We start from the raw sequence: 14005 nt of genomic DNA, 5'->3' as shown, positions 1-14005 counted from the left end.
CAAGGAGGATCGAGAAGACCCTCAAGAGATAGGTTCTTGATAGTACTCTATCCATGATACTGCAAAAGAAAAATCATATGAAATCAAGTATGAACACTTGGTCACACAGCTTTTGAAATGGTCTTTATTTTTCTTGCAAATAAAACTGGGCAGAATGTATATCATCATGTCCTGCTTAAAATTCAGTTGTGTCCTCAGGGGCTGAATAAAATTGTTTCTGGCTGTACCCTGGCAGTTAAACATGTATTTTTAGTACTTTAAAAACAGTGTCTGAACCCAGCAAATCCCCAAAACTTTTCTAGCAAGCAAAGCCAAACCCTTGTATATTATAGTCAACATTGCACAGAGCAGCTAAGAAAAATACTGTTATACGCTCATCTCTGGTACAGACAGTAAAAATAAGAATATCTGATTCACCCTAGAATTTTACAAGGAAGAAGAACCTCCTTAATTGCCACTGGGAAAGCCTGAGATATTAAAAGGAATAAAGAAAAGGTCATAGCGAACACCCTTTTCCAACAACCTAAGAGGTGACTCTACACCTGGACATCACCAGATGGGCAACACCGAAATCAGATTGACTATATAATTTGCAGTCAAAGATGGAGAAGCTCTATCAGTAAAAACAATACCTGGAGCTGACTGTGGCTCAGATCATGAGCTACTCATTGCAAAATTCAGACTTAAACTGAAGAAAATTGGGAAAACCACGAGGCCATTCAGGTTTGACCTAGATCGCATCCCTGATGAATATACAGTAGATGTGAAGAATAGATTCAAGGGTCTAGATTTGATAGATAGAGTGCCTGAAGAACTATGGACAGAGGTTCGTGACATCGTACAGGAGGCAGCAATCACCACCATCCCAAAGAAAAAGAAATGTAAGAAAGCAAAGTGGCTTTCTGATGAGGCTTTACAAATAGCAGAGGAAAGAAGGAAAGCGAAAGGCAAAGGCGAAAAGGAAAGATTTACCCAACTGAACGCAGATTTCCAGAGAACAGCAAGGAGAGATAAGGAGGCCTTCCTGAATGAACAGTGCAAAGTAATAGAAGAAAACAATAGAATGGGAAGGACTAGAGATCTCTTCAAGAAAGTTGGAGAAATCAAGGGAGCGTTCCATGCAAAGCTGGCCATGATAAAGGACAAAAACGGTAGGGACCTAACAGAAGCAGAAGAGATTAGGAAAAGATGGCAAGAATACACAGAAGAACTATACAAGAAAGACCTCGATGTCCTTGACAACCACGACGGTATAATCACTGACCTCGAGCCAGACATCCTGGAATGTGAAGTTAAATGGGCCTTAGAAAGCATTGCTAACAACAAAGCTAGTGGAGGTGATGGTATTCCAGCTGAGCTATTCAAAGTCTTAGAAGATGATGCTGTTAAAGTGCTGCACTCCATTTGCCAGCAAATTTGGAAAACGCAACAGTGGCCACAGGATTGGAAAAGGTCAGTATACATTCCAATCCCAAAGAAGGGCAATGCCAAGGAATGTTCAAACTATCGCACAATTGCACTCATATCACACGCTAGCAAGGTCATGCTCAAGATCCTACAAGCTAGGCTTCAACAGTACGTGGATAGAGAACTACCAGAAGTACAAGCTGGGTTTCGAAGAGGTAGAGGAACTAGAGATCAAATTGCCAACATTCGCTGGATTATGGAGAAAGCAAGAGAGTACCAGAAAAATATCTACTTCTGCTTCATTGACTATGCTAAAGCCTTTGACTGTGTGGATCACAACAAACTATGGCAGGTCCTTAAAGAGATGGGAGTACCAGACCACCTCACATGTCTCTTGAGAAACCTGTATAAGGGCCAAGAAGCGACAGTTAGAACCGGATATGGAACAACTGATTGGTTCAGCATAGGAAAAGGAGTACGACAAGGATGTATACTGTCACCTTGCTTATTTAATATATATGCAGAGTACATCATGCGAAATGCTGGCCTGGATGAATCACAAGCGGGAATTAAGATTGCTGGGGAAAAGATCAACAACCTCAGATATGCAGACGATACCACTCTAATGGCAGAAAGTGAAGAGGACCTAAAGAGCCTCTTGCTCAGAGTAAAAGAGGAGAGCGCAAAAGTGGGCTTGAAGCTCAACATCAAAAAAACTAAGATCATGGCATCCGGCCCCATCACTCCTTGGCAAATAGAAGGGGAAGTCGTGGAAGTGGTGACAGACTTCACGTTCCTGGGATCCCAGATCACCGCAGACTGTGACAGCAGCCATGAAATTAAAAGACGCCTGCTCCTTGGGAGGAAAGCGATGGCGAACCTAAACAGCATGATAAAAAGTAGAGACATCACCCTGCCAACAAAAATACGCATGGTCCAAGCAATGGTATTCCCAGTAGTCATGTATGGCTGCGAGAGTTGGACTATAAGGAAGGCCGAGCGCCGAAGAATAGATTCTTTTGAACTATGGTGCTGGAGAAGACTCTTGAGAGTCCCTTGGACTGCAAGAAGATGAAATCAGTCAATCCTAAAAGAAATCAACCCTGACTGTTCCCTGGAAGGCCAGATAATGAAACTGAAGCTCAAATACTTTGGCCACCAAATGAGAAGGGAGCACTCACTGGAGAAGACCCTGATGCTGGGAAAGATTGAAGGTCAAAGAAGATGGGGACAGCAAAGGATGAGATGGTTAGACAGTGTCATAGATGCAACGAACATGAAATTGAGTAAACTTCAGAGGATGGCGGAAGACAGGAGGGCCTGGCGGGAGCTAGTCCACGGGGTCGCGAAGAGTCGGACTCAACTGTGCGACTGAACAACAACAACAACCTGAGCAATAGGGGACAAGAAAGTATACTTTTCTCCACGTGCCTTCAAGTTCCGTTGTGGGTTAGTGTGTTCGTAGGTAACATATGAGCACTGCAGAATCCAAAAGGACTTCTGTTCAGGTAACATGGCTTTTCTGTCTCTCCCTTTCTGCAGTAGCCCCGAAAAGTGCTTCTGATGATTGAGAACAGCATATTGGCTACAGATGGAGAGTCTGTAGCAACTGCAGATCTCTTTCCTCCTACCTACATAGCCAGAAGTACACCTCCAGGTCATGTGAGAGAAGGTTTGGATCCAACCGAATACATGACACATTTTTTTGCCTCATCTCTTAAAACACGATACTGAAGATAATTTTTTGTTTAACATTCAACTAAAAGTCATAAACATATAGGTTGCCAACTCTGTGTTGGGAAATTCCTGGGAATTTTGGGGGTGGAACCTGGGGAGAAGAGAGACCTCATTGAGGTATAATAACACAGAGTCCACTCTCCAAAGTGGCCATTTTCTCCAGGGGAACTGTTCTCTATTGTCTGGAGATAAATTGTGATACCAGGAGATCTCCAGGCCTCTCCTGGAGGCTGGCAACCATATAAATATACCTATCAAGTTTCATTATCTCTCAGCACTCAAGGGAGATGACAGAATACAGCATATTAACAGCTTTTCAAGCTACCCACTATCTCTCAAAATAGGCACTTCAAATGAAACAGTATGACATAAATGTACATATAAGCTTTCACTGCAATATTCTGAAATTCAAATCTTTTTCTTACTGAACCTTTTTACAGTTTTTCTGGCTCTCTTGAAAACATGTGTGGATGGGTCGAGATAGGGTTAAAATGTACAATGTACGATTGTGTCCTTAACAGGCTCTCACTAACCTATTGGTCTGCTTCTATATTCTTGATCATGTCAAGTTGTCTTATGCTAAAAAAGATTCACTGGCTCATAAGAAAGAGTGGGGGAAGGAAGACTCTGGAAAGCTTAATATAAAAAAACAAGGTATAAGAACATAAGAAAAGCCAATGTTGGATTAGGCCAATGGCCCATCTAGTCCAACACTCTGTCACACAGTGGCCAAAAATACCAGGTGCCTTCAGGAGGTCTAGCAGTGGGGCCAGGACACTAGAAGCCCTCCCACTGTTGCCCCCCTCCCCAAGCACCAAGAATACAGAGCATCACTTGCCCCAGACTGAGAGTTCCTATCTATACTTTGTGGCTAATAGCCACTGACGGACCTCTAGTAAGAGACAAGTCATTTGCAAAAAGATACCAAACATGCTAGCTGCATTTTAAAGCAACAAAATACAACCAGATAAGGAGTGCCATCAATATTCCATCGTTTATGTTTGGTTGTTATAGAGTCTCAAAAGAGAATTATCGGTATGATTGTTCTATCTGTCTGTCCTGTTTTTTGTCCCACTGCTCCTTCAAGGAATTCAGGGAGGCATACTTGGCTTTTCTCTATTTCATCTTCACAGTCAGCCTGTATGATAGGTTAGGCTGAAGGAGCGTGACTGCCCTCAAGACCACCAGTGAGTTTTATGGTAGAGTGAGGATCTACGTATGAGTGTTTCTAGTTCAGCTCTCAAAACACTGTGCCACACTCATCCCTCAGAGGAAGGCCAGTCATTTAACTGTTTCAGAATTACGGCTTAAACCATGAAGCAGGTGTGAACTATTATGGAGGTAATACATGAAGAGAGAGAATAAGAGTTCATTCCTAATCAACACACAACCACTTTCCCAGATGTGACAATTTCCTCTAATATTCAAAGGAATTCTGAATAATTCTTTCTCCTGCACTAGACACAATAGCTTTATTTACTTTTCGTAGCCCTAAGTCAGTCTAAGGTTTCTACAGAACTAAGGCTAGACTCCTAGGAGAACCGACTTGCACTGTAAATAGTAATAAAACAGCCAGATGGAAAACCTATCATTATAAACTCTGTAGTTTTTTATAACTGGAAAAGCATCCCGAAAAAGGCAAATTTTCACACTGAAGCAAAAGAAAAGAAATAGCAGCAGTACGGTGAGCCTGATGCACCTCGATAGAAAGAGCATTTCTCTGACCCCATCTTGGTAAGGATCAGGAAAAATAAACTAGGCATAAAAATGCTCATTAATGGGATTGATTTGCATATAATTAGCACACCATTAGCCGCCCTGAACCTGCTTTGCGGTGAGGGTGGGGTACAAATTAAATAAATAAAAATTAATTAATTAATTAATAAAATATGACAAAGTAATCTGTCTAGGTCTGTCTGGGTTTGTTGACCTGGGATATAGTAAACAGTGCCTGTACAAGCCACCCTTCCCCAAAGTTTGTGACCACAGCCAATGGGATGTTGATGAGTTCCTTCCACCAATCCGTCTTTCTGAAATTTTAGTACAGCTGAAATACCCTTTTATACTAATACTTTTCATGTTCACAAACAAGCTTCCGAAAGCCATTTTTACTGTGTGATGTTTGCATTACAGACTAAAATGAAATCTCAATCTTTCTGCAGCAAAAACGCAGAAAGGTTCTTCATTTCCCAGAAGGTCATTTCACTCGAGTGATTGCTGTGCCAAGGCAACAGGATTTCAGAGATTGCCCTGGTTTTCTGACAAAATCTAATGGTAGCAGAGAACAACAATGACCATTCTGTATAAAGAGAGCCAGCTTGGTGTAGTGGTTAGGAACCTGGACTCTAATCTGAGAGAACCAGGTTTGATTCCTCACTCCTGCACATGCAGCTGCTGGTGTGACCTTGGGTCAGCCATAAATTCTTTCAGAGCTGTTCTCTCAGAGCTCTCTCAGCCCCACCTACCTTACAGGGTGTCTGTCGTGGGGAGGGGAAGGGAAAGGAGATTGTAAGATACTCTGAGACTCCTTTGGGTAGTGAAGGGTGGGGTATAAATCCAATCTCTTCTTCCTCTTTAAATGAAAATCATGACACATTGAGTTTATGGCATTAAAATTGTGTCAGGTTGCCTATGCAGTTGATTCAGCTCCACTCATGTGTGTGTACAGATATACATTGCTGATCTGTAATAGCTATCCACTGTAAAAGAAAAGTTCCCCAACACAGCCCTTCAGTTTTCCATTTAACTCATATCTGTACACCTCTGGAGCCAGTATAAATGTAGAATAGTCAAAAGAAAAAGATGGAAGAAAAAACCACCCCTTAGTATTGGATTAAGGTTTTTAAAGAATCTTTTATTTTGAAACCTCCTGTAGTGCTTGGGTAGCCAAGAAGTTTCCCCCTTCCCTTTCAATGCTATTAATATAGGCTGCTTGGGAGCTTTGTCTTGAGAGATAACACAGAAAGGTCCGAAATAGAGAAATTAGATATTGGGGAAAAAATTATGTCACATTGCACTTTAATGTTTAAAAACCATTATTATTAGAGACTTGTTCTATGCCAGGATAAAATGGATCCCAGAAAAAGAATGAATGATACAATTGTTGCAATTAAACCATTATAAATTTAAGCCTCCTCTTAATAAACAATAAACATTTTAATGTGACTCAGACCTATCCTAGAGATATTAAGTTGTCATATACAAGGATGAAATTGTAGCCCCAACTTTATGCTTAAAAGAACCCACAAATTGGTTGCTTTGTAAAAGATAAATTTCAAGATCAGGGAGATGAGATTTTTAAAAATCTAGCTGACAAAGGACAATCACTGAAACATGAAACATAAACTAATGCACAGTCAGTTACTGGATTAAGACTAGGGTTGCCAGGTGCCTACCTCATACTGGTGGGGGGATTTAGGTGGTGCTCTGGGGGTGGGCAGGGACAGCGCCAATGTGATAATGGTACTTTCAGAAGTGATGTCATTATGCCAGCGACATCAGGGTGACACTCAGCTTTTTGGGCAAAACTCTATGGTAAAACTGGATACAAACCATAGAGTTTTGCCCAAAAAGTAGAGTGTCGCTCCCGATGTCACTGACGTGATGACATCACTTCTGGAAGTGACATCATCACATCACTGACATTGTGCCGGGAGGTCTGTTTGGGGGTGGGGTTCCCCCCCCAGCCAGCTGGCAGGAGCCTGCAAAAGTGGGGGATTCCCCCCCCCCACCTGGGGACTGGCAAGCCTAATTAACACAGATGCATCTATCTTGCAATAAAAAATAAAACATAAGAAATATTTTATTCAAAAATCCACATATATTTATATTCAAGACTTGTTTTCCTTTTTCTGCATTATACTACATTTATATGCCTTACAATACATTTATAGACCATTTTTAGAATTTCTTATTCCAAGTTTGTCTCCTGCTTGCATAATAGACACCACATTTCTCTTCAGATTTTGAGATGGATCTGTTTCTCAAATAAGTTGTTAATTTTGCCATTATCACATAGTCAGCAACTTTGTTTTCCCATTCTTCTAAGTTTGGACAGACATCTGATTTCCATTTTGCTGCATAAATAATTCTAGCCACTGTCACCATATATTTAAATATCTCTTCCAAAACTTTTGGTAGTTTGTTAGACAATATTCCTAATAACATATTCTTCGCTTTCATAGGAAATTTGAATTTTAATATATTATGCATTTTTCTATGTATTTATTTCCGATATCTTTCTGTTTTTTTACAAGTTCAGCATTTTCCTTTGTAATTTTTGTCTACTTTCTTGATATCCTTTTGAGTAATATACCATCTGAAAAATATTTTGCACCATTTTTCTCTTGGTGCCTGACTGGCTGCAAACTTACGTTCTTTTCCTCATAACGTTCCCATTGATGCATGTCGTGGTGCATGCATGTCTGCTCCCTGAAATTCTGCATCCATTTAATCATGCATTTTTCTACTTGTTCTTTTTCTGTTTCTAACTGAAGTAATAACTTACATATCCAATGTAATAAATTACCTTTTTGTTTTGTAATCAGTTGTTCAAATTCAGTCATCTCTCTTAGCACTTCACAAAAGATGATATACTTTCTTGACAGGTAATACATCATCACCACCCACCCCCCCTGGCCCAAGAACAGTTAATAGGTATAAAATGATAGGCTAATGTGAAAGTTACCCATCCCATTGTCAGATTTACATTCCTGACTTCTTCTACATATCTCACTCTCCTATAAGCTGATGTATAACTTGCACACAGTATAGTTCTTCCTAGACTATGGGCAATTCTGCATCTAACATTCGCTCCACATTTTCTCAACTGGGAGGAAAAGGTGCAGGTCAAAACCGCATTCAGATACCTTGGAGCAACGCCATACTGACTGCAAAGTCACCCCTGAATGGCCATAAATGTATGCAGAAGGTACCATAAAACCCAATGATCAAAGAAAGCGAAAGCAGCATGCAGTGTAGAGGGTACCACAAAATCTGATGATCAAAGGAAGTGAAAGCAGCATGCAACGTAGAGGGGAATTTCTGTTCCAACGTGGGTTTTGTAGAACAACAGAGAGAAAAGCCAATGCAGAATCGCCCTTTAACATTTAAGACTGCAGGGAAAGGATGCACACTGATGCCCCACATCATGAAAAAAAATTCCTATAAGCGGAAAATTATCATGTCGGGGAGAAAGTCAGAATTTAGCTTATTCCTCGACATACTAGTATTGTGTGAGTAGGGAGTTTTATACAGAGGAAAGTATTCAAATGCATGACATCCCACTTCTTGCAGTCTCATATGGCACAAGCTGCTTAGGCTAGTTTGAATTTACCCTGAAGCTTCCTAAGTACATGAAGGATAAATTCCCACAGCCTTATATTCCATCTCACCTGAGCCTTGGCTGGAATAGCAGCCACTGTTATGGGACAGTTTGTTATCTTTTGGTATCCCAGATCAAAAGGAAAATTAAGTTGCAGCCTTTTGAACTGTTACACAAGACAACAGTTCTTTCAGCCAACAGATAAACTTTCAACAGCAGCTTCTCAGGGTCAGATTCCAGAGTCTGAATTTAGGAATAGAATCTCTCAACTTTAATGGGTTTCGGAAGACTTGTTTTTCGGCTTGATTTCTTCACTTGGAAGCAAATGCATTCTGGAGCTATTTTTGGTTGAATCTTTTGTTTCTTTTTGCAGTGCTAGCCCGTGAAGACTATCAATGGTTAAACAAAACCCACTGAAGGAAAAAAAATAACACGCAAGTTTGTTGCATACAGATGTAAAACAGATAACCAAAAGGGCAGTCAAAGTGAATGCCATGCAATTGTTAACGTACTATAAAAACTGAATCCCACTGTTAGTTCAAATGTATTATGCACAGCATAGATTGGCTGAGCCTTAAAACACCTGGGGACATTCCAGATTGGAGCCCGTCGCTACAGGATGGAGTCCTTCCACCAGCACAAGATTCCTCATCAGGCCTTCTCAGAGGTCTAGAGAGGCCCAGGCCACTTAAACCATTTAAATGATGCATGGAAGAACAAGCTGTGAGATTTATTAAACAACTAGAAAATTATCAAGTGTCTACATTTGAGCTCCCCTTTTGAGTTCCCTGTTGTTGGATCCCAAGCATAAAAAACAACTCCACGTTGCAAAGCAAGTAAGGTTTATTTCAAAGCGTTGGTTAACCAGAACAGGACATTGTTAGGAATAACTACAGGTAATCAGGGAAGGCATAATAAAGACATTTGAACCAGGGAAGGATGTCCCCAAATTGGTCTCCTGCTGCCCCCCCCCCCCGATTGGCCTTGGCCTCGATCCTCACTTATCAGAACTGTTCGATCCCACCCAGTATACCTGAGTGCAAGCCCCTGGTTTTGGTAGAATACACATGCAAAAACCTCTCAGAGTGCCTGGACAAGAATCACAGTGCTTCATATGAAATCAAAGCACAGAAGTAATTTTTAACATTGAATTCCAATTATTTTTTTTAAAAATCGTTTAACATAAAGGAAGTTTAAGTTAGTATCAGAAAAAAACTAGCAATTTTCTTCTCTCAGGGCATTTATGCAATTTAAGAATTGTAAAGACCCATCCATTTGATAAGAAGATAACAGTCATTGCAAACCCCTCTAGCCACAGAATAAATCATGTATTGCCTCACAATACTGAATATACTTGCATCATAGAGAATGGGAGCGAGGAGGAAGAGCTTAGGGGAGAGTTGCCAGATCTTACCTTCAGGGCTATTTTTGGGCAGGAACGCACAGGAACGGAGTTCTGGCTGGCTCCTGAGTTGGCCACACCCAGCAGGATATGCATTAGTATAATAGGCCACACCCAACAGTAGAAACTCATTAGGATTTGCTACATTAGGGGTGTGTGGCCTAACATGCAAAGGAGTTCCTGCTACAAAAAAGCCCTGGGTTTGGACAACAAATAAGAATAAGAAGCAAAAGGTGGGTGTGTCTGGATGACCACACTTCTGTGAACATGGGGTGTGTGGCCTAATACGCTAATGAGCTGTGCTGTCAGGGGTGTGGCCTAATATGCTAATGAGTTTCTGCTGTTGGGTGTGACCTATTATGCTAATGAGTTCCTGCTGGGCTTTTTCTACAAAAAAAGCCCTGCTTACCTTCATCCTGGTGGGGGGCTCCAGCTGGCTCTGGGACTCTTCTTGAAGTGACATCATCGCACTGGGCATGTTGTTCAGGGGATGCTCTAGTATTCATGTAAAAACTCTATAGTCACCATAGAGTTTTTACCCAAATACTAGAGCATCCCCTGAACGACACGCCTCGTGCAATGACATAATCTCTGGGTGACATCATCATGCCAGGCACGTTGGGCGTGCCAGGACTCTTCAGGGGTTGGGCTTCCCTACCAGCCAGCTGGCTGGTGGCAGATTGGGCCCCCCAAAACCGGGGAACCCCCCTGCCCCTATCGGGGAGTTGGCAACCCTAGCTTAGGGACAAGGATGATGGCAGCGACCACCACCCAACCTTCCTACCAGCAAGAGACTCACCTCCTGAAGTGGGGCCTCACTGGTGATAGGTGTTACATATAATGAGTCTCAGGAAAAAGAGCAAAACGTTATTGGTGACATCCTGACATTAATTCTGGTTGCACCAGAAGTGACACCAGTGCACCAGGATGCTAATATCTACCCCCTTCCCCATTTCCCCCTTATTTTCTCGAAATGCCCAGTGGAGTGGTGGTAGGAAGGCCCTGCTGGGGCAGGATCTCTCCCACCCCCAGTAGTTATATGGCAACCCTACTGCCCCCAAACCTTTTACAGAGACTCCTCGGCTACTGCTATTGTACTAATGCAAGTGTGGCAGTGGACAGTAAAATTGGGAGAGAGGAGGAAGCCAGCCTAAATCAGTCGTATTAGTCTCTCCCCCTATAAAATGTGAGAGACGTAAGACTATGATATATTAAAGGAGGAAAATGTTTATAGGAAACTATAGACAGGAACTCTATTTTACAAGGGGAGAGTAACTTTGAATTATCTTTAGTACTGAGTTCTGTACTCTCATGAGCTTGACAACAGCAACAGTAGCCTGTTGTGGATAACAGTTGGAGCGTTTAAACCTCCCCTCCCCTCTTGAGCTGAGTTCAGGAAAACACATCACAAATGTATTAGCCTTTTAAAGGAAAGCAGTGCTTCCATAATATCTTTTCCAGATTACCCATGTTCCTCTTACCAAGAAAAAAAGCAATAGACATCCATAAACTCACAAGGTAGTGCAGGTTATATTACAAAGAATTTTATTAATGGTAAGAAGGATAAAGTGGTTTATGTGCCCCATTCAACTGAAAAGGGAGAACAGGGTTTTTTCTTTTCCCAACATGTGCCATCAAGAATAGAAGGCCCTATTAAATATGCATGAAAGTTACAGTTATGTATAGTAATAAAACCCCCTTATGTGTATAACCCTTTTTAACAGGAGTCATCTTACATTCAAGTTCATTTTCTTTTGGGGAAAATATGGGTAATAATGTTGAAAAGCTTGACTCCTGCAGTGTAAAACAAAGATCACCACAGAAGAGTGGAGATGGTACTGTATGTCATGGGGATGGGAGTTAGGATTGCCAAGTCCCCCTGGGGGGCGGGGAAATCCCTGCCCCAGAGGCCCGTTCCCCGCCGCCGGCGGATCGGGCCCCGGGGGGAACCCCGCCCCAACGTGCACGTCACCAGGAAGTGACATGATGACGCTGGGCATGCTGGGGGCAGGGCCACAGTCATCTGAGGGAAAACTCTATGGTTTTCCCTCGGATGGTTGTGGCCCCGCCCCCAGTGTGCCCGGCGTCATCACGTCACTTCCTGGTGACGTGGATGTGGCGCGCATAGCGTGCGTGCTCTGTGATCGGCCCAGGAGTCCCCCGCTGCAGAGGAAGGTAAAACTTGGCAACCCTATTGGGAGTGTCCAGAGAACTCCAATGTGGATGAGTGAAAACAAACCATCTGGTCAACTGTTGGTCTTGCACTCGTCCTGCCCGGACTCCAGTAAGCTGAATGCAGATGCCTTAACAAAGAAGTTATTTCCTAACTAGAATTCTTCACAAGGATTAAACTGTGGTTAAGATTCCTGGCAATAACCAGCAATCTGTTTGTATGATTTCATTTACACAAAGCAGAAGGCAAAAACACTGTTATGACAGTTTATCATTGTCCATTAGTTTCCTGGTTCTAGTACAGACATATGAGAGAAAATACACTTTTAGCAAAAATGACTGTCCAGGTTGTTTCAGAGTTAAGAAAGCATGAATGAATAAGGGTGAAAAGCTTTGGCACTGTAGTGTTGCAGAAAGCACATTGCCCGTTTGTCTCTGAGGAACAGCAAACAAACAGGTGCTGGAACTTGACTAAAGCATTACACAAACACCTCAGGAGAAACAGTGCCATGCATTGTCAAGACCAGAGGCCTGGTATATTTTTAATCCTTTCGTTTTATACAACTGCACATGGGTAAAAAAACAACCAACTACCTCTGAATAGGAGTTTGTCTACCTATATATTTTATGTTGGTAGCTCTGAAATATAATGTGTAGTGGGGTTCCCTCAGACACAGGTTTGTTTTTTTTTAAAGCATAGCTTCCTAACCACACAGACACAAGATATAGGCCCCCCATTTACCAGCAGTTACGCAGAATCTACTTCTCTCTGTTGCAATTCTACGGGTTTGTTTTTTCTAAAGCATATCCTCCTAACCACACAGACACAAGATATAGGTCCCCCATTTATCAGCAGTTACACAGAATCTACTTCTCTCTGTTGCAATTCTACACTATTTATTTACTTCATTATAAGAGCCGCCTTTCCCTCGAAGGGGGACTCAAAGCGGTTGACATGGTTTTCCTCTCCTCTGTTCGGACCTTACAACAATACTGTGAGGTAGGTTAGGGTAAGAGAGAGTGACTGGCTCCTTTTTTTATTCCTTTATTCTATATGCTCACAGACCAATGGCAAACAAGTTCAACAGTCCATGTGGTACAGAATAATACAATCCAAAAATACAGGAAATAAGCAAGCAACCAGAAATACCAAGTACAAGGAATAAAATATACCGTTATGGGTAAAAGTCATTAAAAACCATAGATAAAAATTTTGCCACAGCAAGAGTTACGCCCGGGTCGGTATCAGCCAGGAGCTTTGCAACCGCTTCTTGTTTTGAGACGCATCCCCGCTTCTGAATATATACTGTGATTCATTTATCTCTAGCGAGTTCATACTTCTTACAGTCAATAAAGAAGTGTCAGATAGTATCCAGATTCCTTGATTTACAATTGCAAGGGAATCCTTAGGAACCTGGCTGTTAACTCCCCCAATAGTAAAACATTTAATCTAGCCTTAGTGAAGAGTATTCAGTATTTAGGGACAGTTAAGGATTTACAATATGCAAGGCAGAGTCCTTGGAATAGGGAGACCCAGCTAGTATAAGGAGCATACCCTTCTACCCTTCATGCTCTACAGCTAGTGCTCCATTTGTCAGAGTGTAACACTCTGGATTTAATCGGTTTACATGCAGAGGAGTATTCCATTTGCTTTAAAGTCTCAAAGGACAAACTCAGTCTCTGCAATCTATCACTGACTAATTTTTGCCAAGAACTCCAAAAACTATCTTTGACAACTAAATGTAAACAATACTCCTCTGAAGAATGAAAAAAACAATTCAAAAGATAAACATTGCAATCCAGGCTTTGGCTCAAGGTAACACAGCAAGCTTTCATGGCAGAGTGGGGATTCAAACACAGGTCTCCCGGATAGAACGACAATCTGACCAGGGCCGGCTCGCCCGCTAGGCGAACTTGGCCTTCGCCTAGAGCGCGAGCCGGCCCTTAGGGCGCGGGAGGAGAGG

General features: G+C 42.0%; 1 protein-coding gene across 1 annotated transcript in view; it reads right to left on the bottom strand.

Moving 5' to 3' along the window:
• The window catches only part of LOC107113392 (sec1 family domain-containing protein 2-like), a 40998-nt gene extending 32970 nt beyond the window's left edge, over positions 1 to 8028 (bottom strand). The window contains exon 1 of the mRNA XM_015414719.1: positions 8013 to 8028. Within this exon, the coding sequence (XP_015270205.1) occupies positions 8013 to 8028 (16 nt within the window). The remainder of the gene's footprint in view (positions 1 to 8012) is intronic.
• Between the last annotated feature and the right edge of the window lie 5977 nt (positions 8029 to 14005).

Source organism: Gekko japonicus, unplaced genomic scaffold, assembly GCF_001447785.1.
Source record: "Gekko japonicus isolate JY-2015 unplaced genomic scaffold, Gekko_japonicus_V1.1 scaffold1375, whole genome shotgun sequence".
Taxonomy (NCBI): domain Eukaryota; kingdom Metazoa; phylum Chordata; class Lepidosauria; order Squamata; family Gekkonidae; genus Gekko; species Gekko japonicus.
This window is presented reverse-complemented; position numbering and strand designations above follow the sequence as displayed.